This window comes from Malania oleifera, chromosome 2 (genome assembly GCF_029873635.1).
Source record: "Malania oleifera isolate guangnan ecotype guangnan chromosome 2, ASM2987363v1, whole genome shotgun sequence".
Lineage (NCBI taxonomy): Eukaryota > Viridiplantae > Streptophyta > Magnoliopsida > Santalales > Ximeniaceae > Malania > Malania oleifera.
The window spans coordinates 37,002,225-37,027,271 of record NC_080418.1 but is presented as its reverse complement, the minus strand read 5'-3'; the positions used below and the strand labels follow the sequence as shown (position 1 = coordinate 37,027,271).

Sequence of the window (25,047 nt, the reverse complement as noted above, 5' to 3'; positions counted from 1 at the left end):
CTATTCCCAATACACCAAAAATTTGAAGTTTAAACTTTTTAACAGCCTCTCTTTGACCCTATAGAGATGAAGATATTCTCTCTAAACATTTCTAGTTTTCTACTCCTTTCCCTCTAGACACCCAAAAATATTGACAGCCTGACAGGATTTAAATTAATACCTCTTTTCTTCCCTGTACAAGTCTCTATACTCGTTAAATCCCACAATTCTTGAGCTACCAACCCCACAGCAACCCAAGATACAACCAAAATCAAGAAAACTACATCCTGCAACTCCCTTGTCTGCCATCTGCCTGGTGCCTACAATGGAGGAGAAGATGGTTACCTGTCTCAGCCTCTTATAAAGAAAACACAGGTCAAACAGCACCTTGTCCTCTTCAGAAGATTATTCATAGTCAAAATCATCTCCCACGCTTCTTCCTAAGCAAAGATAGCATCATTAGTGAGACCTCCTGATTTCCAAAGAGCCCTCCATGGAAAACTTGCCTGACCGCCACCCATCTTCCCATTTGCAATCTCCTTGTAAGAAATTTCCTTTAGCAAGCCTCCGTCATTCTATTCTCCCTCTCAATATTAACCACCTTCTTATAAAACAGATTAAATTACACAAAAAACTTACCCTCTAAGCATGAACCTGCCTGACAAAGGTTACATTCCAGGTAGTGCCATTACCAATAAGCTGACAAGCATAACAACATCTGACCAAGGCACTCCCAACTTAAAAGGCTGGCTTAATGCTTCTGCAGAAATTCCCAACACCATTAGTCATGCTTCCAAAAGTCCTGTCACCCCTTCCTGATCCGCTTCCAAGTTCCAAACCTTGACCCCATACATCTCCCAACCCTCTATAGCAATCCATCCATTCCAATCAGGTACATACTTTCAATAACAAGCCTCTAAAAAAGATCCTTTTCCCCCCATGAAATGCAAAATCCACTTGCCAACTAGCGCCCTGTATTGAAAATTACAGGATTATACTCCCAACACAAAACATCCAAAGGTTGTAGCTACCAACTTAACCAACCTGACACTTGGAACTCATCCCCCAGAAAAATATGTAAAATCGGAAATAATAAAATGCCAGCAATCAGCATAGAAAGCAAAATTCAGAAAACAAAAAAATAAATGTTTTTAAAATTCTAAATTGTGGCCCAATAGATGATGATGTGATCATGACCATGAAGATACAATTAAAACAATACTGTGAATAATTTTAGAGCTGAGACAACACTTCTTTTGCACCAGATAATGGCTCTAAAAGCCAAATAGCTTTGCTGTAACTTTAGCATATAAGATGGGACTAGCATACCTTTTCGCGAATGGCATCATGTAAGTTATGTTTTTCAATGAAGTCAAATATATCCGGCTTCATAAGCTGCAAAGAAAGGTAAATAAACAAAGAAAGGAGCAACATCAAAACCAAAATAGGGAACATGTGCCACCCAATGGCATTATCAGAGCATCAAACCATTAACATAGACATCACACATAATCTAACAATGTCAGGACTCAGGACGCAGATGTTCTGGGGTACAGATGTGCATGAAGAAAACTCACATCAGCGTACAGCGCAAAAGCTTTTTCAAACTGAGCATCAATTACATACAACTCTGCTAGTGCCTGCAAAGGAGAGTAACATTAGATTAAAAATGTGTACTGGCCAACAGGGTTAACAGGATTCAGAATTTATATGAAACATAATTTCCATCTGACCTCTTTGAGCGCATCAGTCATAGATGAAGTGTTCAGTTGAGGTTCTATTGCTGAGATGACGGGCAACGCAGAATAAATTACAGATGGCCAAGACTTGACAGTTAACAAGAGATCTTTGTGGAGAGAAGGATTTGTTGCCAGAGCTACAAGGGCAACCTGTAGCATAACAATAGACAGCTCAAGAGCTGGATCGAATATGGCAGTTGGCACCAGGGACAACAGAAATGGTATATGAAAAAATTAAAAAAGAATTTGCCCATGATATTTTCCTTAACAAACCTCATAAGCAGTATCACGCAATCTTGGGTTCTCTGTTGGCATGTATTGAACCAATACAGGAAGCTGACGGAGATGAGCAAAGTGGAAAGCCCATCTAAGAGAAGCAAGCTACTGCCAGTTATTAACAAAAAATTTTCACCAAATTAATAATTCATAATTTGATACCTCTCCCAAGCTGAAGCAGAACCTCGCAACAATTTTGGACACAAAGATGCTGCTTCAGCATATTTCCTTTCAACAATCAAATGATCAAGGTACCTTGATCCCACCTGCGTACATAATAGACAAATTTAGTAAAAAAAATATCTTAAAATATACTAAATTAAATAGGAACTGGAAGATGGAAATATTGAAGGTATTGAATAATCAGCTAGGACACAAACTTTTTTTTTTTTAAAAAAACATATATATCCAGAGTGAAATATACAAAATCACCAGGTTATGGAAAAATACTGACAAGATAGAAAAAATAAACGAGCAAATATATTTCCTAAAAGTTCACACATGAGACTATGAGGATACTGACCAAGCCATATTTTAGGACAATTTTTAGGCTATTGTGGCTTAGGGAAAACAGCATCAAATTAAATTTCTTTAAAAAAAAAAGGAAGGAAAGCAAATTCTCACTTCCCTCACAAAAAAGGCCTCATGATAGCATAGACAATGATACAATTGGTGCAGAGCTCTTCACACACAAAACTAGTTGGTTATAAATTATGATCCAATTTAGCATAACATCCTCAAAAAGAACTATACTTGAAAAGAAGATGAAGATCAAATAATTACTTTGCAAGAAAATAGGAATAGGGATAGGAATGGATATTGAATGCAAAAAATTATTGCTGAATTTGAAATTATACCAATTTTCAGTTCTATGCAGAATTTATCACAATTAAGTCTCATGCTTCTCAAGATCAATCACTAAACATGTCAAAATTATCAACAAAAAAAAAAAAAAACCCATATCTCCATCAAATACAAAACATGAACGGGTCACAAATTCACCAAGCTTGAGAGAAGAAAAGTGTAGGAAGTCAACAGTAATTCCTTTTAGTTATACCAACACAGATAAAACTTTTTAGTCAAAGCTTAATGCAGTGAGTCCAAATTTGCAATATAAGGCAATAACAAATTGCCCTACGTAGAGCTATACAAGAAGAACAATTAAGTGACACTTTCCCATACACAAAAAAAAAAAAGGAAAAAAAAAAAACCAGAACAATGTCGTGAACCAAGTATCTGAAATCATAGACCTCATACTCAACAAAATTGTCAAAATTTCCATTCAAATTTCCTCTACTCACTACCTTCAAGATCAAAATAGAATCCAATTTCCACCTTGCAAAAACTTCTAAAGTTACCATACATCACCATAATATGTCAAAATATTTAAATTTTTAAAAAGGTTGTCAAATTTTGGCAATGGAACAAATTTTCTTGAAATTAAAATTTGAGTTTCAAAATCATTCTATACTAACTTCAATATATTACCATTTTACAAACCTTTGATAGAAATTTCAAGGGTTTGATAACTTTGAACAAAATTTTGACAAATTTGAAGAATTTCATAAACTAAATCTCTTAATTTATATGGAATTTTAAGTGTTTTGAGTTTTAAAAAAGCTTTGATAAGTTGCATTCTTTTCCTATGAACTAATATTTAGTTAATTTAAGAATTTCATATATGTAAATTAATTTTTTTAATATGCTCACAGTTTTACAGTTATTGCACATTATAAACCATATACTTGTCATTTATGAATCTTATTTAGAATATTTCAGTTCTAAATAATGCATTATTGTGTCCATTGATCTCCCCTCTTATGATGGTTTTAGTGGGCCTAAATAGGGCAAAATGGTCAAGTGGTTAGGTGAGGTATGGGACAGGAGAGGAGATGGCTAGCAGCGGCCAAAAAACTATTGAGGGAGGCTTCTGCAGGAGGATTTTCACAGAACTGGATGGCTTCAGATAGAGGAGAAATGGAAAGAAAAAAAGGATATTTGGGCATTTTGATGCAAAAGCTGGGCAAAGGGTTAGAAGAGAAGCATGCCAGAACATATGGCGAAGGCTGAAATTTGCATATTTTTTAAGCCAAGAAACCCTAGCCATTATCAATGTAAAACTTTGCTCAGGCCTTGTTAAGTTGGGACAAGCATTTTTGTTTGTATGTGAGAAAAACCCAAAGTATTTATTTTGAAATTTTTATGACCTAAAAAAATATTTTTAAATGGCATAAAAGACCTCGTCTAGAAGTTCACTCCGTCCCTGTCCTGCTTCAACAGCAGCCAAAGCCTTTTCATGATATCCATGCTGTAGAAGCCAAGAAATATGATCTTCAGCATCCCTACAAACCAAACAAAAAATTCAGGTTCACAAGTCAAACGAATTTTGTAATCATTCAACATATATGATACAAGAAAGAAACATAACAGTACCCAAAAAAAAAGATTTGATAAGCAAAAAAATTTTAATAGAGAGGGCAGAATGTACAAGAAGAATAAAACAAAAACGAAAACAGGGAGAATAAAATCCTCCCTTTACATTGAAGGTAAATAATTAAATATTTCCTATTCTAGGCCCAAAACCAAAATCAATGCAAGAGAGCCAACCAGTCCCACTGCATCTCTTCCAAAGATATGTGATGACAAAAACTATTTGCTAACACCCACAAAGATGAAAGGATAAGTCACTCCACTCCAAAGCAAGTTAGTAGACAAAGCCACTCCAAAAATTCTGGCATTCCTTTCCATCCAATCACACCAAATTGTAGCCATAATGGGACGTTGCCATAAAGCTTTCCTATTTTTCCCTTCACCAAAGCCTCTAAACAATATGAAGCAAAATGTCTTCAATGTGCATGGACCCAGCTATCACCAAATATACAAAATAATTTATTACAAATAGCCAACGTGTAAAGGCAATGAAGAAACAAACCAGCACAAGTCTCTCCACCCCTAAAGCAAAGGACACAAATATCCGGAGACAAGGCTTTATTGGCTCATCTCTTCAGAAGCAAATGATTGGTATTAATTTTTCCAAGTACCACAGTCCAAATGAAAGCTTTTGTTTTCAAGGGAGCTGCGCCTTTCCAAATCAATGGATACAAAGCAAATTTATCCGCAGTAGAGTCACAAGTCAAATAAGAGAAAAAGGATTTACAAGAGAATTCCCTAGAAGTATCTAAGCTCCAGATCCTTTTGTCACTCCCCAAATGATTACAAAAAGAATCAAGCAGCCTAGTCAAAAGGGCCAACTCACTAATCTCTCACCCATTAAGATTTCTCCCAGAATGGAAATTCCAAGAATGCCTTCCTTCTTACAGAAGAAAAAAAGCGGAAATAGGAGTATCTTGGGTATTTGATACATGAAAAAGACAAGGGAATTTAGTAGAAAAAGGTCTATCCCCCAGACAATGATCTTCCAAAAAATGGATTCACTCTCCATTACCCACAGAATACTGGACCTTAGGAAGGAACTGATCATAAATCTCAGACGAGTGCCTTCATTAAAGTGTTACACCTAAAACAGCATAACCTAGTCAATGCCTTTGTAAAGTGCCACCTCCAAAATGTGTGTGTGTGTGTGTGTGTGTGTGTGAGAGAGAGAGAGAGAGAGAGCACCAATCTGCATTCCCCCAAGAGATGAATGAATCAAACCTGAGAATTTACACCACCCCCCCCCCCCCCCCCCCGAGGATACATATATCCATAGATACACACATACATATACAGACGTGTATATATATATATACAGTGCAATTAGGAGACATACCCAAGAGAGAGAGAGAGAGAGAGAGCATTACATGTTGGGATGGTCCTAGAAGAGGAGTTTCTTCCCAAATAAGAAATTTAAACTTAAAAATTCCTTGGTCAAAGGAGGCTCACTCTATAAAAAGGAGGACAGCCCCACATAGAGAGAGACTTTTAAAACCCCTTCAATATCCTCCTTTCTCTTTCCCTGGCTTAAAAGGAGTATCCATCCAGGGACCCTTACGTTGCAAGGTGATAACCATAAATCCTCCTCCTGCCATTTTTTAACCTTTACATTTAAATTGCTTAAATGAAACAAATGTTTAAGAGAGAGGGGGGTGGGGGTGGGGGGGGGGGGGAGGGGAGGGGGGAAGGCATTATACCTCAACTCTTCAACACAATGTTCTCCACAAAAAATACCAAATCGCCATCTCCTTGTGTTCTTCTTCTTCTTCTTTTTTAAAGGGGAAAAAAAAAAACTTTTTTGAAAAGCAGAAGATGACAAAAATAAGGAAGACAAGTAGTCGTCAAACAGAACAACAAAAGAAAACCACGTCATCTTAATAAAGCATTCCAGTTTTGAAAACAACAACTCTTAAATGGCCAGCTTTATAAGCCCAACAAGAAACCAAGTATCAGATCCTGTCCCATATAAATCCCACCAATAATTTATTCCCTGTAAAAATTCTAGCATTTATTTCCCAGCTAAATTCCACAAAACACAGCCCCAAGAGCACATCTCCATAGCCTTTTAGCATCCTTACCTTTCCCAAAACCAGAAAATATCTTCCACTGAATTTAGAGAGACCCATAATTCTTCAAACACCCCAAAAAGAGAGTTCCATGAGTTCCAAGAAAGAGAACAATGAATAAAAAGGTGAGGCACATCCTCTGAACCATTAACCACACATAAAACAGTCTCCCACTGTACAGCAGACTGTTGGTGTTAACTCTATTAAGCACCACCAGCAAACAAAACCCTTTATCTTAGAAAGAACTTTAGCCTCCCTAACACCCCAATAGAGAGGAAAGATCACGCTAATCTTAATAAGCTGAGAAAAGAAAGAATTACAAGAATAATCCCCCAAGAAATCCAAAGACCAAACTCTAACAGAGATGCAGCAACTCTACTCCTCACCTCTCTATCATTCAAATCCCTTCTAAGGTGAAAATCCCAAGAAAAGGAATACATGTATTCTCGAAGAGGAAATCACATGGTTATGAAGGGAAGAGAGGTGAAATACCCAAGCAGAGGAAAAAGATAGCACTGCAACACCCCCGCCCCCCAAAAAAAAAATTCCTTCCCAGTGATTACCTTTCCCAAATTGAAATTTCATCAAAGGAAGAAAAGAAGGTTAAACCTAAGAAATGAACCTTGAAGGACTCTCAGAAGAATTTCAAAAACCCCCAATGAGTCTCCAACCATTATTTTGTAAAGCATATTTATTCTTTATTACTATGCGCCAAAGAGAATTCGCTTGCCAGGGAAACCTCCACAACCATTTAGGCAAGAGGGACATGTTTTCAGAAACCAAATAACCAAGACCCAAGCCTCCTACTTTAGAGCTAAAAACCACCTCCCCCATAACCAAAATGATCTCTCCTCTCCCCTACACCTGACCCAAGAAAATTCCTCATAATCATCTCCTTAGAGGAGATATTTTCTAATCTAGGGTATGATTGATGGTCCAATTCAATGGGGGTGGACCCACTAAATGAAACACTCATTCCCCAGGTTAAATGGCCAGAAGCGATTATATCAAGTAAAAGAATAAACCAAAGGCAATAACAATACTCGAAAAAGTATAACAAAACTTGACATAGTAACCTGCAGGGGGAAGGTAATACTAGCAGGAAAGCTTGGCTCAAAATTAAATTATGATTTGCAAAGTTCAAATGATATTTAAAATATCATATCAAGATTCTGACTAGTTGATTCATGTGCAATGAGTACAACTTTTTACTGAAGCGCATAACAATTTATAATTTATGTTCTGTCAAAACACAGTGGGGGAGTATTAGAAAAAATAATTCAGTCATTTTTCCTTTACCCTTTTCTTTGGGTTGGGGGGGGGGGGGGGGTTTGTTATAATAATCTGTCCCAAAGTTTCATCAGTCCAGGACTTAATTTTGTCAGGTTGAGGACACAACAATTAAAATCCATAACCGCATACTAAACATTCCACTAAATAAATTATGCATTGATTACTGCCTAGCCATAAGCCCATAACAAAACCACTAACTACAAGCCAATCAAGATCTTACATCTCATTTTAGACAAAATTAGACCCTGCAGAAGGTAGAAACAGAAAAAACCAATACTAACCTAGGTTTTGCAATAACTACATCTTTGGGAGAGACAATATAGTATAATGGTTCATCACCAGAAGCCCACTGACCACCTGCATAGCTGCTACCTACATTCAAATTCCAAGTATCACAACTGTTTGAGTGATAAGCATCAGTTACACATAACTCACTAAACTAAATAATTTAAGAAATAGAAAGGGTAAAAACCTGAGAAAGGAGAGTGAGCAAGGGAATAGTCCTTTGCCTTATAATGCTCAAAGCCATGTACAGGCAGTGCATCTGTTGCAAGTTCATCATTATTCCATGTGACTACACGTACTTCAGGTCTCTGTGCATTTCCCTGCTCAAAGAAATTAACATATGCTTCCAATCATAATTACTTTCCCACTATATGACGAGAAGATGAGGGTCCTTGCATGCATGTTGTCAACTATAATGAAAAAAGAACTATAGAAAAAGATTCTTCTGAGGCTTTTCAATATTGTTGATAATTTTTTCTCTCTGATTGTTTTTATTTTTCCAAATACATTCTATACAATTAAAGCGTAGAAGAGTTGTGTCCCACACTCACAAAAATTGCAGGAAAAAAGAACACCGCATTAAATCTTAATATTTATATACATAATAAAAGAAGAATTCAGCATCTAGGAGAATAGGACATCTCCTTAACAAAGTCTGGGAAATCCAGATTAAAAAACACAAACGAACTACCTACAGACTAAAGAACAAAAGAGGGAAAAAAAAAACCATCACAAACTAACACTCCAACACATAATGCCAATCACGCTAAATATCAGAAAAGCTCACCCCCTTAAAATTCCCTTGTCCCACACACCAAAGAGAAGCCAAATAATGTTTCTTTTTTCCCAAACCAGCAACTCAGTCGACTTCTTCTCTAGAACCAGCACCGGAGCCGACTTCTTCTCTAAAAAAATGCAGGCATTACGCTCCATCCACAACCCTCCAAAAGCTGCAAAAAAAAAAAACATTTCCAAAGCGTTGCCCTTTCCTTTTTCCTGCAAATTCAACAAAAGTCACTGCCAAAAAATCCTCCACTATCTTAGAGCTCACCCAACATTCTCCTATATACCAAATAACATATTCCAAACACTCCAAGCATAGTCGCAATGAATGAACAAATGTGGTGATGATTCTGAACAATTAAAGCATAAAAAACATATGTTTGGAGATATAGTCTCAAAAGTCTCCTAACCTGCAACAAGTTATTGGTATTAATTTTATCAAGCGCAACAACTAGATAAAAGCCCTAATGTTAAAGGGGACTTTGGCCTTCCAAATAGATCTATAGAGCAGAAAATAAAAATTCGACCTATTTGGAAAATTACAAAAAGATTCAAATGAATAAACGCCCAAAAGATCCAGAGACCAAGACCGCCTATCCTCTAAAGAAAAACTGCAGTTATTCAACCAGACTAGTAAAGAGGATAGCTCACCCATCTCCCTAACATTTAACAATCTGCAGAAATGGAAATCCTAAGAAGGCAACGAACCACCTGAATCAACAACAAACGAAGAAACGGACTCATCCTAACTTAAGCTTAGGCGAAAAAGGCATGGAAAAGAGGTGGAAAAAACTACATTCCCCAACCAAGGATCTTTCCAAAACCGGATACTACTGTCTCTACCCACCAAGAATTCAATATGGAGAATGAAAAGGGGATAACTTTCAAAGATAGCTTTCAATGGGCTCTCTAAAGAACATCAAATCTCAAATTAATATCCCGCCCATTCTCATCTAATCCATACGTACTTTTAACAACCAAATGCCACAGAGAGGAATTCTCCAGCAAAAACAGCCAAAGCCATTTAGCCAAAAGGGTTGCGTTTTTAGACACCAAATTTCCAATACCCAAACCACCCTCCTGTTTAGACCCATCCACCACTCCCCAACTAACTAGATGATCCCTACAACCCCTACCCCCAACCAAAAAAAATCTCTTATAATATTTTCAATCTTATTAGCAACCCCTGCCAAAATCTTAAAAATTGGAAGAAAATATAAAGGGATACTAGAAAGACAATTTTGGATAAGAGTAATTCTACCACCAAAAGAAAAAAAACACCCTTACACCCATCCAGTCTCTTAGAAACCATTTCCACAACAGGATCCCAAAAGCTAGCAGATATAGGATTACCCCCCAAAGGAACCCTAAGATAGGACAGCAGCCAATCCAAAACATTACACCCCACCTCCACAGATAGCTCCCTAACAATCTCAATAGCCATATTGATAGTCGTGGTACTGCTCTTACCCACATTAATCTTAAGCCCAAAATCCTTCTCAAAAACGTGAAGGAGACCCAAATATTCTTAAAACAAATGGTTTATGATTCTCTCTAGAAAAAAAAAAGTATCACTAGCAAACTGAAGGTGCAAAACCTTGACCTCTCTCCCCACTTCCAAGCCTTTCACTAAACCTCTATCGACTGCCCTATCCACCATCCTAACCTGCCTAAATCTTATAATACCAAGATTTTTCTAGAAGAAATATTACATAGCAGCGAAGTTCATGCTAACCTTGCTAATCAAGGGAGGATGATGCCAGAGAATGAGTGCATAAAAAGACCACTTTCCATGCTTTCTATTCTTTAATCTTCAGCTTCCGTCCATCAACAAGTCCCTGTGCCGCCACCGTCGACAAAGAATCAAGGAGCTGACTCGATGTTCTCCTCTCAGCACCCCTATCCTTGGCCTTCGAGATGGCTCTTCCTTCCACTAACCAATTCATAGCCTCTTTCACACAACAAAGTCGATCTTCCTTCACCGTAGCTGTTTTTTCATCATCTTCATACCTATCATCTTGGACCATAGCCCTATGTGATCGTCCTCCTCTATCACCTTGAACCCTAGCCCAGCCCTTCGTGATCATCTTCCTCTACCACCAAAAGTAATACCTAGAAGCAGTCAAAGAGGACATTGTGGTGGTCGTTACTCCACTGAACTTCACTAAGGTCACAAAACTCACAATACGAAAGTCAACAACTGGATTCGTCAATTGAAGGGGTCATTCTCTGCACCTTGCTTCGTCTTCTTTTCTCGACCCTCTCCAGAGATATTCCACCATTAAACCCTAGCGTATCACTGGGGCAAGTCCTCCTTCACTGTGAGAATCAAACAGGAACAGTGCATCACTGCATCAAGTCCTCCTTGGCTAAAAGAATCGAACAAGAGCAGTGTATCTCAATGACTCCAATGTTCCCATCTCGGCAACTCTCATTTGATTGTCAATGTCAATTCTCTATGGGTGTCCCCTTCAACGATTGATTTATTTGGTTCCCATCAAGGTCATCCTCTTCAACGTTCAGCGCCTAAGACGGTCCTACTTTCGACAGTCTTTGCTTGGAATTCTTCAGCGTCAGAGATGGTCCTGCAACCAGATTCCTTGTTAATCTTTAGCAGGGCTGTGCAAGCGTCCTACCTTCACTTTGGGAGGCTCTTAAACTTCCTGCCTAGGGCTGATTGATTGTTTTTGGTTATTTGTTGTACATGTTGTTTTGATGATTTGCTGGTCGTTTGGTTCTCTCGCCTAGTGGAATAATGTTTACTTTCTGGTTGCCTATTCGCTCGTGGGTGGAAGGGAAGGAAATAGTTGGACGTGCTACTCGTGAAGATTAAGAGAGAATTTTTCAATGCTAATTGTTGGACAATTCAGCTTTCAGGCTATCTAAATTTGTTAGGAGATTCTTCTCTTATATCTTACTGAAAAAGGAGGAGTTCTTGTGGATCTTGAGATCCATGGGGCTAATGTGTTCAGGTTTATTGGAAGTAGCGAATGGGCAAGTGGGGTTCGCTCTTTTCCTAGAGAGAGAGATAAGATTCATATGGAACTAAGGAGCAATGACAGGGGTAGGCTTATTTGTATTGAGAAGCGGCATCATGGAGCTTGAAGACAGGCACTCCATGCCCAAAAAATAAATCAAAGCGAGGGATGGCACAAATTTTTAGAAGTCTTGATGAAGTTGTCTATTGACTTCTAGGGATACTGCATCATGAGATGTGCAAATTGTGGCTCAAAGAACATAGTTCGTCAGGAGCAAACCTTAGAGAAACAGAATGTGTTTCAAAGGCTTTTGGATAACAAATCATTCTCCAAAATTGTCAAAGAGCATCCGTTAAGGGGTAGAAGAATTGGGCAATTCAGGAGTAGCTTCTCCCCTAATGATGGAAGTGGGGATTGCAAACGTGGGCATTTGAATAAAAGGCCAAGAAGGGTTGTTTGCAGATGGGTTGAAAAGAGTACAATTAATATGATTTCACAACCAATTCGAGAGGAGGAAATGAGACCTTCCAAACATAAGAATTTAAGACTTAATGAACCAGGTATCCCTTCTAGCGGTCAGATGAGTAAGTTAGGTGGATTGGGGTTGAGGGGGAATTTAGAAAGGGCTCTCAAGCAAAATTGAATGGAGAGAGATTAAAAACATAGTGCTTAGAAGACTCGAAGGTGATGGAGGAGAATCTAAGGATTGCACTGCTCGATACTGATCCATAAATATCTTTCGATTCAACCGATGGGACATCAAAAAGGGAATTGGAGATTCCTAAGAGTAGGGGGGTAGAGGAGGTTTCCTATTTGGAAAGATGCCTTGAGCAGCTTTGTGACTTTAAGAAGGAATTGTTGGCGGATCAATTGAGAGCTGATTTAGCCCTGTATGAAGAGGAAGCCTTGGCTCAATTAACAGAGGAAAGCTCTAAAGGAAAGGGAGTGGAAGATTTAGGATAGGGTGACAAACCTACACAAAGCATACAACTGTATAGGAAGAATGTATTCAATTGTTCTCTGAAACTGCGCAAGGCGGCGGTAATAATGATATTAAGAACAGTTTAAACCAAATGAAAGAATTGATGGATAAAGGGTCTTTGTCCTTTGCACCTCAACCTAATTCTAATATGGACTTTGTTGATATTCCTTCAGTAAAAAAGGGGGTAACGATGACGAGGCAGCTTTTTCTGAACTCGTCCAAATCTGGAAAAGGCATTCTTCCCCTTCATGTTCAATCTATTCTTGCTTCTGACATTTATGCCACAATGAGGGTTCTTCAGGGAGTTGGAATTGGATATGGGGGAAGTCAAATTGTTGCTGAAATCACTAAGTTTTATTCTAATTTGTATTGTGAGGAGGATGTTAGCAGAACTATGATTGAAGAAATAGAGTGGGATCCTTTATCTAGCGAGGAAATGGGTTGTTTGGAAAGACCTTTCGAGGAAGAGGCATGGAGAGGGATATAGTTCCAGGACTAGACAGTTTTAATACGCCTCTCTTCCAAGATTGTTGGAAGGTGGTGAAGGATTATTTGCTTAAGGTCTTTAATGAATTTTACAGGAATCGGATTTTAAGTAAAGAGTATCAATTCCACTTTCATAATTCTCGTGCCAAAGAAGAATGAATCTATTAAGATTTCGGACTATAGATCAATTAGCTTAGTTTCCAGTGTTTATTAAATCATCACTAAGTGTTAGCTAAAAGGCTGAATATGGTGCTTGATAAGACTAATTCTAAGGCTTAAAGTGCATTTGTGGGGTGTAGGCAAAATGTGGAGGCCATTTTGGTTACTAATGAAGTTGTGGAGGATATTCAGAGAAGGAAGAAGAAGGGTATCATCTTTAAGTTCAATTTTGAGAAAGCTCATGATAGAGTGAACTGGAAGTTCCTGGATAAGATCTTTGTGAGGAAGGGGTTTGGAGAGAGATGGCAACATTGGATTAGGGGTTGTTTGCTTGATATGAGCTACTCAGTATTAGTAAATGGCGAGTCTAAATCATGGTTTAAGGCTAGAAGAGGGATTAGGCAAGGTGACCCTCTTTCCCTGTTTTGTTTGTTTTAGTGGCTGATTTTTTGAGTATGATGGTCGATAGGGTAGTGGATAAAGGTATGGTGAAAGGATTGGAAGTGGGGGAGGGGGGGGGGGGTCAAGGTTTCGCATCTTCAATTTGCTAATGATACTATCTTTTTTCTATAGGATCATAAACCATCCTTCAAGAATATTTTGGGTCTCCTTCACGTTTTCGAGAAGGTTTTTGGGCTTAAGATTAATATGGGTAAGAGCGGTATCACAACTATCAATATGGTTGTTAAGAATGTTAGGAAGCTTTCTGTGGAGATGGGGTGTAGTGTTTTGGAATGGTCCTTGTCCTATCTTGGGGTTCCTTTGGGAGGTAACTTTTGGGATCCTGGTGTGGTAAGGGTTTCTAAGAGACTAGATGAGTGGAAAGGTGCTCTTTTTTCTCTTGATGGTAGAATTACTCTTACCTAGGCTTGTCTTTCTAGTATCCCTCTATACTTTCTTTCGATTTTTAAGATTCCGATGAGGGTTGCTAATAAGATTGAGAAGATTATGAGGGATTTTTTGTGGTCAAGGATAGGGGGTAGTAGGGATCATCTGGTTAGTTGGGGAGTGGTGGGTAGGTATAAACAATAGGGTGGTTTGGGTAATGGAAATCTAGTGTCTAAAAACACAACCCTTTTGGCTAAATGTCTTTGGTGGTTTTCGTTAGAGAATTCCTCTCTGTGGCATTTGGACGTTAAAAGTAGGTATAGATTAGACAAGAATGGGTAGGATACTAATTTGAGATTTAGATGTTCTTCAGAGAGCCCGTGTAAAGCTATATCTTAGACTTATCCCCTCTTCATTCCCCATATTAAATTCTTGGCGGGTAGAGGTAGTAAAATCCGGTTTGGAAAGATCCTTGGTTGGGGAATGTAGTTTTGTCCACCTCTTTTCCATGCCTTTGTTGCCAAAACTCAAGAAAGAATGAGTCCGTTTCTTCTTTTGTTGTTAATTTAGGTGGTCCTTTGCCTTCTTGGATTTCCACTTCCATAGATCGTTAAATGATAGGGAAATGGGAGAGCTATCCTCTTTGCCAGTCTTGTTGAATACAACAACAAAACCAAGCCTTAAGTCCCACTAGGCGAGGTCGGCTATATGAATCATTTTCCGTCAATTTATGTGATCATGAACCATTTCTTTTGACAAATTCACGGATATTAAATCCTTACTATCTCCTTCCAAATCATTTTAGGTCTACCCCTACCCCTTCTACTACCCTCCACAGTAATTAACTCACTCTTCCTCACTGGCGCACTATATGGCCTACGTTGCAAGTGTCCATACCATTTGAGTTGTCCCTTCCTTATCTTATCTTCTATAGGAGCTACACCTAACTTATCACAAATATGTTCATTCCTTAATTTATCTTTCAGTGTTATACAACTCATCCATCTAAACATTCTCATCTCGGCAACTTTTACTTTTTGGATATTCTATTTCTTCGTCACCCAACATTCTGATCCATATAGCACAGTTGGTCTTATAGTCATCCTATAAAACTTCCCTTTTAATTTTAAAGGTATTCTACGATCACAAAGCACACTTGAAGCACTTCTCCATTTTACCCAACCTGCTTTAACTTTATGCATTACATCATCTTCAATTTCTCCTTTAACTTGCATAATAGATCCACGGTATCGAAATCTACAAGTGCTATTTATTTCTTCATCATCAAGTTCAACTTTGTCTCCAATATTCCTCCTACTAATACTGAAATTACATTTCATATATTCTGTCTTATTTTTACATATCCTAAAGCCTTTAAATTCCAAAGTTTCTGTCCATAATTCTAACTCAGCCTCTACTCCACCCCTAGTTTCATCAATTAATACAATATCATCTGCAAACAACATACAACATGGAACCTCATTTTGAATACTCTTTGTCATTTGGTCCATCACTAAAGCAAAAAGATAAGAGCTTAAAGCAAATCCTTGATGTGCGCCTATGGTGATTGGAAATTCTCTAGTTTCTCCATCTATAGTCCTTATACTAGTCATTACTCTATCGTACATATCCTTAATGACATCAGTAGACCTACTACACACCCTTTTTTTCTAAAACCCACCATAGAACTTCCCTAGGTATCCTATCATATGCTTTCTCTAGGTCAATAAATACCATATGTAAGTCCCTCTTCTTTTTCCTAAACTTTTCTATTAATGTTCTTAAAAGATATATAGCTTCTGTGGTAGATCTCTCAGGCATAAAACCAAATTGATTTTCTGAGACCTTCGTTTCTAACCTTAATCTTTGTTCAACTACCCTTTCTCAAAGTTTCATCATATGATTCATAAGTTTCATTCCACGACAATTATTACAATTTTGAATATCTCCTTTATTTTTGTATGTAGGTATTAAAGTGATTTTCCTCCATTCATCTGGCATTTTCTTAGTTTTTATAATTATATTAAATAAATTAGTTAACCATATAATTTTGTTATCACCTAAGCATTTCCAAACTTTAATTGGGATGTTATCCAATCCTAAAGCTTTCCCTTTTTTCATCTTTTTTAGTGCAAACTTAACTTCGTTAGCTCTAATTTTGCAAATAAATCTCATATTTTAAGTCTTTTCCTCATTTGTCAAATCTAAGTTAGCCTACTATTTGGTTTTCATTAAACAACTTACTAAGATAACTTCGCCATCTTTCTTTAATGTTTTCGTCCTTAATTAAGACAATATCATCCTCACTTTATTTCCTAAGTCCTTACTCTTCCTTTCTCTAACTTTAGCAAGTTTAAATATATCTCTTTCCCCTTCTTTTGTATCTAATCTATCATATAAACTATTAAATGATCTATATTTAGCTTCACTAATGGCCTTTTTTGCATCTTTCTCGCCTCCTTATACTTTTCAAAGTTATCCATGTTTCTACATTTTTTCCACGCTTTATACCAAATTCTTTGTCTTTACAACCTTTTGGACATCTTTATCCCACCACCAAGTTTCTTTGCTATCTTTTTAATAAAACTAGCTAATCTACTCCAAAGAGTATTTGTATCTATCTCATCCTCTATAGTCCACTCCCCATCTTTGATCATTTTATCTTTAAATTTTATTATATTTTCTCCCTTTAGGTTCCACCACCTAGTTCTCTTACACTAGTTTATTTTATCCTTTTTTTTTCCATTTTTTAATACATATGAACACTAAGGCTTTATGTTGCATGGTTAGGCCTTCACCTAGAATAACTTTACAATCCTTGCATGATAAACGATCTACCCTCCTAGTTTAAGAAAAATCTATTTGACTTCTATTTTGTCTACTTTTAAAGGTTATTAAATGTTCTTCTCTCTTCTTAAAGCAAGTATTCATCACACTAAAATCATATGACATAGTGATGTCTAAGATCATCTCCCCATGCTCATTTTTGTCTCCATATTCATATCCTCTATGTATCCTCTCATAACTTTTATTACCCCTTCCAATGTGTCCATTCGGATCTCCTCCTACAAATATTTTCTCAGTCCCTGGTATGCCTTGTATAATACTATCCATATCTTCCCAAAATTGTCTATTAAGATTTTTTGCTAAGCCTACTTGAGAAGCATAAGCACTAATGGTATTTATTATCTCTTGGCCTAATACCATCTTGATTTTTATAATTCTATCCCCTACTCTGTTTACATCAACAACGCTATCTTTTAAGTTTTTTTCTACAATAATTCCTACTCCATTTTTATGTTTTTCTTTTCCAGTGTACCAAAGTTTAAATCCAGATTTATCAATTTCTCTAGCATTCTCCCCCACCCAATTAGTTAATTGAAGGCAAATTATATTAATTCTTCTTCTAATCATTGTGTCCACGATTTCCATGTTTTTACCCGTAAGTTTCCCCTATATTCCAAGTTGCTAATCTAATCCAAGTTTCCTGAACTAACTTCTTAACCTACCCACGTCCAAAATGATGCAGTAATCCTCGCATATTTGACACCGTACCCAGACGCCAACATGGCGCGTTGCTTCGAGGTGACGACCTAGCCCACCCTCGCCCACTTTTCGCTACACCCGAGTGATACAAGTGCAACGCGTCACTCGTAGGGGTCACCCCAGCAAATATTCGGTAAGGATTCATATCATAGTGATTTGATAAATTTTACGCTGGCTGTCAACTACCAAACGCAACCATCCTCCTTTACTCGAGCTTGGGACCGGCAATCTTGATTTTTGGATCCTTCAAAGGTTTATTCGTGCAAATTTTTTTGCAATTCTTTGAATAGGCTGAATTTTTATTTTCCTCTCTATAGTTCCATTTGGAAGGCCAAGGTCCCCTTTAAAGTTGAGGATTTTATCTGGTTGGTCACGTTTGATAGAATTAATGCTAATAAATTGTTGCAGGTTAGGAGACCTTTGAAGGCTATATATCCAAACATATGTGTTCTCTGCTTTAATTCGTCAGAATCATTATTGCATTTGTTCATTCATTGTGACTATGCTTGGAGTGTTTGGAACAAGTTAATTGGTATTTTAGGCAAATGTTGGGTGAGTCTTAAGACAGTGAAGGATTTTTTTGGCAGTGATTTTTGCTGGAATTGGCAGGAAAAAGGAAAGGGCAGCGCTTTAGAAATGTGTTCTTTTTTTCTTTCTTTTTTTTGCAGTTTTTGGGGGTTGCCTATGGAGCCTAAGGCGCGCATTAATTCTAGGGAAGAAGTCGGCTTGTTGGTTTGGGAAAAGATATATTATTTGGCTTCTCTTTGGTGTGTGCCACAAGGGAATTTTAAGGGGGTGAGCTTTTCTGAAAGTCAGCACGATTGGCATTATGTGCTGGAGTGTTAGTTCATCATGGTTTTTTTCTCTTTCGTTCTTTAGTCTGTAGGTTGTTCCTTTGTGTTTTTTATCTGGATTTTCCAGACTTTGTTCAGGAGATGTCTTATTCTCCTAGCTGTATATTCTTATTCTATTAATGAATTCTTCTTTTATTATCAAAAAAAGACCACTTTCCCACTATACAACAAAAGGGTTGTGGTCCTTGCATGTTGTCAAGTCCATCAAAAATTAATTTATAGAAATAATATTCTTCTTGAGGCTTTTTTTAAAATAATTTTGTTGACTGGTTCTCTCTCACTTCGTTTTCCTTTTTCCAGATACACTCTATATAATTAATGTGTACATGGGTTCTGCCTCAGTATCAAAAAAAATTGCAGAAATAAGACCTTGTGCTAAATCTTATAATAATAAGGTTTTTCTAGCAAAATGAGTAGGCAGCAGAGATGTTCATCTAACCAAAAGTGGATCATGGTCTTAAATTTCCACGAAATTGTCAAAATTTCTGTCAAAATTTCGGCTTTCCATCACCCTAGAAATCAAAATGGCAGACTATTTCCATCTTACATAATTTCCGTCAAAATTTCAACAAATCATCCGAAATTTATCAAAATCTTAAAATTTGGTAAAACTTATCGAAATTTTAACTATAATGAAATTTCCTTACAATTCAAATGTAATTTCAGATGCAAAGTGAAATTTCTAATTTTTGTACATTAACTTATATTTAATCGATTTATGAATTTCATTTATATTAACCAAATATGTTAAATACACATTATATTATAACTATTGCACCTCATACAAACACAGATATATTTAATATATTAGTCCTAAAATTTACATTATTATGTGTGTTAACCGTTTCTGAAGTTTCATAGAAGAAATCCATGCTTTACTACTAATTACCATCATTTCTTCAAATCGAAATTGAAATTGACATCGAATTTTCCATACTTTTTCAAGTTTCGGAATTTTTAGTTGAAATTGAAATTTAAGACCTTCGAATGAATGATAATGGAGAAAGGATCAATTGAGAAAGACAAACAAGCCTGTAGATGAAGCAATCCACAATATTAGTTTTGGAAAAGAAAAAAAACACTCGCAATAGTAAAACTTTTTTGATAAAGGAAAAAAAAGATGTATTAGAATGAGAAAGAAAAGTCACAATGAAAGGGGACAGGATGTCCAACCACCCCCCCCCCCCCGGGGGGAAAAATAATGAATAATAAGTAAATAAGTAAATAAATAAATAAAAAAAATAACCAATGAAACCATCTTCAATCTTTTCCATCATAATTCACCAAAATCTTCAAATCAGCCAACACCATCTGACCCCTCTTAGCTCCCCATTTTTGCACCCATCAAAGCGCACTTCAATTCCTCCAAAATCACACAACTTCAAATCCAATTTATCCACAAGATCTTGAGCTTCTAAATCCTTTCTTGGAATCTCCTCTGCTGGTGTAGATAGAATTCCATCCTTGCACAGAAGTTCATTAACCAAACCATCATCTTTTAAAAATAGAAACCCCCTCAAATCTTTCCAATCAGATGGATGGACATATTATAAATCCCCTAGAACTTCACAGGAATCAGAAACATATCCATACTGTTCCCTTATCTCATCAAACAAAAAACCCGCATCACAATCAGACACACTAAGATCCTCACTATCATTATCTGATAGTTCCCCTCATTTTATTACCTCCTTTTCTTTACTAGCCCCATCACAAGAATAGCCTGTCTTCTTAGCTCATATATCTTCCACAATACTTAACTGTAAATTTGTCTTTAAAATTTTTGGCACTGTCTCATCAGAGTGCTCTCTCTTCTCTTCGTATAACTTCCTCATTTCCACACTCACCATCCCATCCTCCCAACGAGTGTAAACCTTGGAACCTTTAGATTTATCTGAGTTAAGGCTTAAAACATCAGATGTCCACCCCAAATCACCATTTTCTCTGTTAGCCTTGATGACACCAGCCTCTTGTCCCTCTGCAGAACTAGAATCATCAAACACACTTGCACACTTTTGATTTTATCATCTTTGTCGCCAAGAGACTTTTTTGAAGCCAAGCTAACAGCATCCTGGAATTGCTACATGCCTATATCTGTTCCTCACGTCTTCACTCTTCAATTATTTGAAAATTTTTAAATGCTAACTTCATTTATTTTGAAAAGTAACAATAATAAGCATCTCATGAAACATCTTATTTAATACACAACAAGCAGAACGATCATAGGAAGAAAATATACCTTAGACTACTAAATTTGTTAGAGGAAGGGAGGCAGGAGAGAGAGAAAGAAGAGTGCTGGAACTAGTCTACTTTGATGTTGCAAGCAGCACTCCCTCCATAAAATTTATGCAAGAAAATGCATGGCAAGAAATCAAGACCTGGAAGTTATTCCAGTGAAAATAATGTACAAACCCAAATCCTCACTAGAAAATTAAAACATACAAGACAAAACCAAAAAAAAAAAATCCCGAGGCAGATAAAGTTGATTCACTACTAGAAAATAAACCATGCTCAAAATTTAGATGGTGCTAGATCAACTTGGTTATAAAATATAAATAAAGAAAAAAGTACCTGGCGCGATGGAACGGTGCTGCTAAATTCCTTCTCTCCATCCTCTTCGCCAGGAATATAAGCTAGAACAACCAAAGAATCACCAAAAGGAGCAATTCCTGAAATGAAATAGCTGGTTTGAAAAGATGCCACAATATCAACCTGGTTCATACTGGACATAGGTAGGTGCTTGTAAGTCCCATTGGTTCCATTATACTGGTTTGTTCTTATCAAAGCAATTTTTACAGATGTTCCCCAGCCAATGACCAAGAGCGTATCATCCTGCAGGTGATGTAGGACACAAACAACAGCCATCCTTTAGAAAATAACACCACATTTGCATTGATAAGGAGAAAAATAAATAAAATAAAAGGGAAATTTTTTTCTCCACTACTTCTGGAAGCTTGCAGCATGTGCATATCTCAATCATTCTATGCCCATGTTAATCTTCTAACCTGCCAAACTAAGTGAGGAAGCAAAAGCTCTGGCCGTGGGCTTCCTCGTGGCCTCTCTATAAATGTTATACGCTGATCATTGGCAGCATCATATACTTTCACCCCTGCATCATTTGCCCATGCAATGAGACTAGCCCTCCATTTTACTGCATGTATTGGACCCTCACCTGAGTGCAGAACCTAAAAAACAAATCAATTTTTGTCATTCAGGAAAGGGGAAAAGATGGCTAAGCATATTGGCACTCAGTCCACCCCAACAAAGCATTTTCAAACAATGAACACGAACCTGATCACGATAGCCCAGCCATTTCTTTGTATTAAAATACAAATGACCAGCTAAACCACCAGCAACAAATCTTCTTGAAGCTTTTCTGGCATAATCTGGGTCTAGATCAATGGCTTTCATTGGGCGATGATAATCAAACTTCATTCTCTCATCAGTAAAAAGGCCATTTATTACGATAGATCCATCATCAGAACAGCTTCCTATATATTCACCTTCTAAGTCAAAACTAAGGTCATTGACAGCAGCCCTGTGAGCAGGGAATTCTTTAACCTGTAAAGAATTTTTTTTTTTTTTTTTTTGGATAAACCAAGAAATTTATTAGAAGAGAAAAGAATGTACAACAAAAGAAAAAAGTGGAAAAGAAAAGAAAACCAGGAGCATAAGAAAACCTCTTTTAACACAAAAACAAAAAAGTACACCATAAGATCATCATAATCTGAAAAGCCAAGTCAATGAAGCAGAGCCAACCAGTCCCTCTGCAGGTCTCCCAGAGAAATGTGATGAAAACAGCCATCAGCTGACACCCACAAACCACTCTACTCCAAACCAAATTATTAGGAGTGGCCACCCCTTTGAAAATTCTGGCATTCCTCTCCAACCAAACACGCTAAATAAGAGCCATAAAAAGTGCATCTTCTCAAGGCTTTCCTATCCTTACCTTTTCAAAAACCTCTAAAAGTTAAGAGAGCAAAAAGCCTTCAAGTGGAGGAACAAATCCAGTCTTCACCACATATATCAAATAATTTATTCCAGACAACCCAAGTAAATGGGCAATGAAGAAACAAATGTGAGCAAGTCTCGCCGCTACTCAAACAAAGGACACAAACATCCAGTGATAGAGGCCTTATTAGGCCTTCTCATTTGAAGCACATCATTAGTATAAATCCTATCAAGTAACACAGTGCAAATAAAAGCTTTTATATTTGAGGGAGCTTTAGCTCCAAATCAAAGAGTATAAACCAAAAGAACCCTCATTAAGGTTGCAAATCAAAAAAGAGGGAAAAAAAAATTACAAGAGAAATCCCCAAAAGGATCCAAACTCCAAACCCTTTTATATTCCCCAAATTAACATGAAGAGAATCAAGCAAACTGGTTAAAGGATCCAACTCATCAATATCTTTATAGTTGAGATTTCTCCCAAAAACAGAAATTCCAAAAGAGACTATCCCTTTGCAAAAGAAAAACCAAATCAGAAATAGGGGTATCATGAAGAATAGAGACTCAATGAAAATGGGGAAAAGCAATAGCCAACGCCATCTCCCCAATCCAAAGGTACTCCCTGAAATGAATCCACTGCCTGTTACCCACCATGTACTGGATTTTAGGAAAGAGATAATAATAAAAAAACCAATTAATTATTTCAAACCTTGTCTATTTTTATGTTTATACTATATTACAATATTATCCTGTGAAATTGAAATCAATTATGTTCCATTTATTTTAATTGCAGTATCATAATAGAATATAATACTGCAATACGTTTTCTTTCCTTTTCTTGTTTGGTTAGAAGATTTGGACCTAGGAGATCCCTTTCCCCGCTCCACCCTCCTATCACCTCAACCTAGGCTCAAAACATACATTATACTTTCAATATTATAACAGTTTATCAACACTGAAGTATTTCAACATAAAATAAAAATTAAAATCTCCTACGAGCATTTTTATACAAATTGATAGTATTACTGTATGTGATTGAGATCGTATTGTATGGAATAAGAATTTTGAAAGTAATCTTGTGACCATAATTATTTGAAAATTAATAAGCATATTGATTGTGTCCTCACCTATCGTGGGGTACAATCAATGGCGTTCATTATCCAGAAACAATTTGAATAATAAAATAAAGTTTATGATCATGTAAACTATTTTGGATTGCTTGGCGCTAGGAATTCCATGATTGACAGTCATACCCTCTCAATGTGTCATTGGTTGTGAAAATTCTGCTGATGACAAAGAAAGTGAATTGGGTATTGTATATTCGAGGATTTAAGTACCCTATCAGTATCTAATTTTGGGTTGTATAATATTTGATTACTTTGCTTTGCCATTAGATGAAAATTATTTTAGCATTATAGTTCAGTATCTTTCAGACGGGACTACAATGGGTACGAGGTTTGGCATGTTCCCCATAATTGAATAAACAATGAGAAAATTATATGCATAGTGTGATATTGTATTTTGCATGCATAATGAATGTATATATTTACTATTTTCTAGCCACTCTGCCTTGACAATTGTCTGCCATTAAAACACTGTCTGGGACCAATTTTGAGGACTCAAATAAGTCTGTAGTGTTCACCTCGCCATCATGAATGTGGACTTGGCATGGAGAGGATGCCTATGAAGCCAAATGAGATTGCTTCTACTAACGAGAGGACTTATTATGGAAAATGAGAACACTCAAATCGAGTTTGTCTTATAATTATAAAGCATTCAATGGAGAAGTCCATTCGGCAGAACATGAACTATTTCTAAAAAAAAAATTGTTAAGTTTAATAAAGCCTAGGAGGGGGTGTACATGAGACTATTGAGTTTCCAGTAGGTATGATGGTTTTGGTGGAGTATGTAAGCACATCATGAAACTCGCCCATTATTATAACAAATAGAATGAGATGAAGGCGTCCTTAGGAGAGTGTTCTTGGTATGGCAAGTTTTGGAATCCTTACGCTCTCCTTTTGATGCATTATAACACTCGAAAAGAGGAATGGAGCTTGAATAAGATGATTGCAATTGTGGTTCAAAAGGATGAGATGCTAAGGGTGAGTCAGGTGTATTTGGTTTCGGCTGTTATTCATGCTCCATCTTCTTCTAATGAGAGGAAGAAATTTGGCAAGAATGACATAAACAAATATCATGCTGGGAAGGAGAGAAGGGATTATAGAAACCTCAGCAACCAGTTGACTTTAAAGTTAATGGCTTCAAGGGAAAATGCAATTTCTATCACAAACTTGCACCTAAGAAAATAGATTGCTGACAGTATAAGAACTGGAATGAAAAAAGAACAAAAAAGAAAAAAAGAAAAAAAAAATGAGGAGTTAAAAAGCCAGCAAACACCAAATGAGGGAGAAA

General features: G+C 36.9%; 1 protein-coding gene across 1 annotated transcript in view; it reads right to left on the bottom strand.

Moving 5' to 3' along the window:
* Nucleotides 1-25,047, bottom strand: part of LOC131149366 (vacuolar protein sorting-associated protein 41 homolog) — a 56,166-nt gene that overhangs the window by 24,976 nt on the left and 6,143 nt on the right. Inside the window, exons 2-12 of the mRNA XM_058099754.1 lie at nt 21,979-22,248; nt 21,693-21,872; nt 21,259-21,519; nt 8,259-8,391; nt 8,068-8,158; nt 4,234-4,336; nt 2,157-2,260; nt 1,992-2,085; nt 1,713-1,868; nt 1,557-1,619; nt 1,309-1,374 (exon numbers count right to left, since the gene is read on the bottom strand). Coding sequence (XP_057955737.1) covers nt 1,309-1,374; nt 1,557-1,619; nt 1,713-1,868; nt 1,992-2,085; nt 2,157-2,260; nt 4,234-4,336; nt 8,068-8,158; nt 8,259-8,391; nt 21,259-21,519; nt 21,693-21,872; nt 21,979-22,248 — 1,521 coding nt within the window. The remainder of the gene's footprint in view (nt 1-1,308; nt 1,375-1,556; nt 1,620-1,712; nt 1,869-1,991; nt 2,086-2,156; nt 2,261-4,233; nt 4,337-8,067; nt 8,159-8,258; nt 8,392-21,258; nt 21,520-21,692; nt 21,873-21,978; nt 22,249-25,047) is intronic.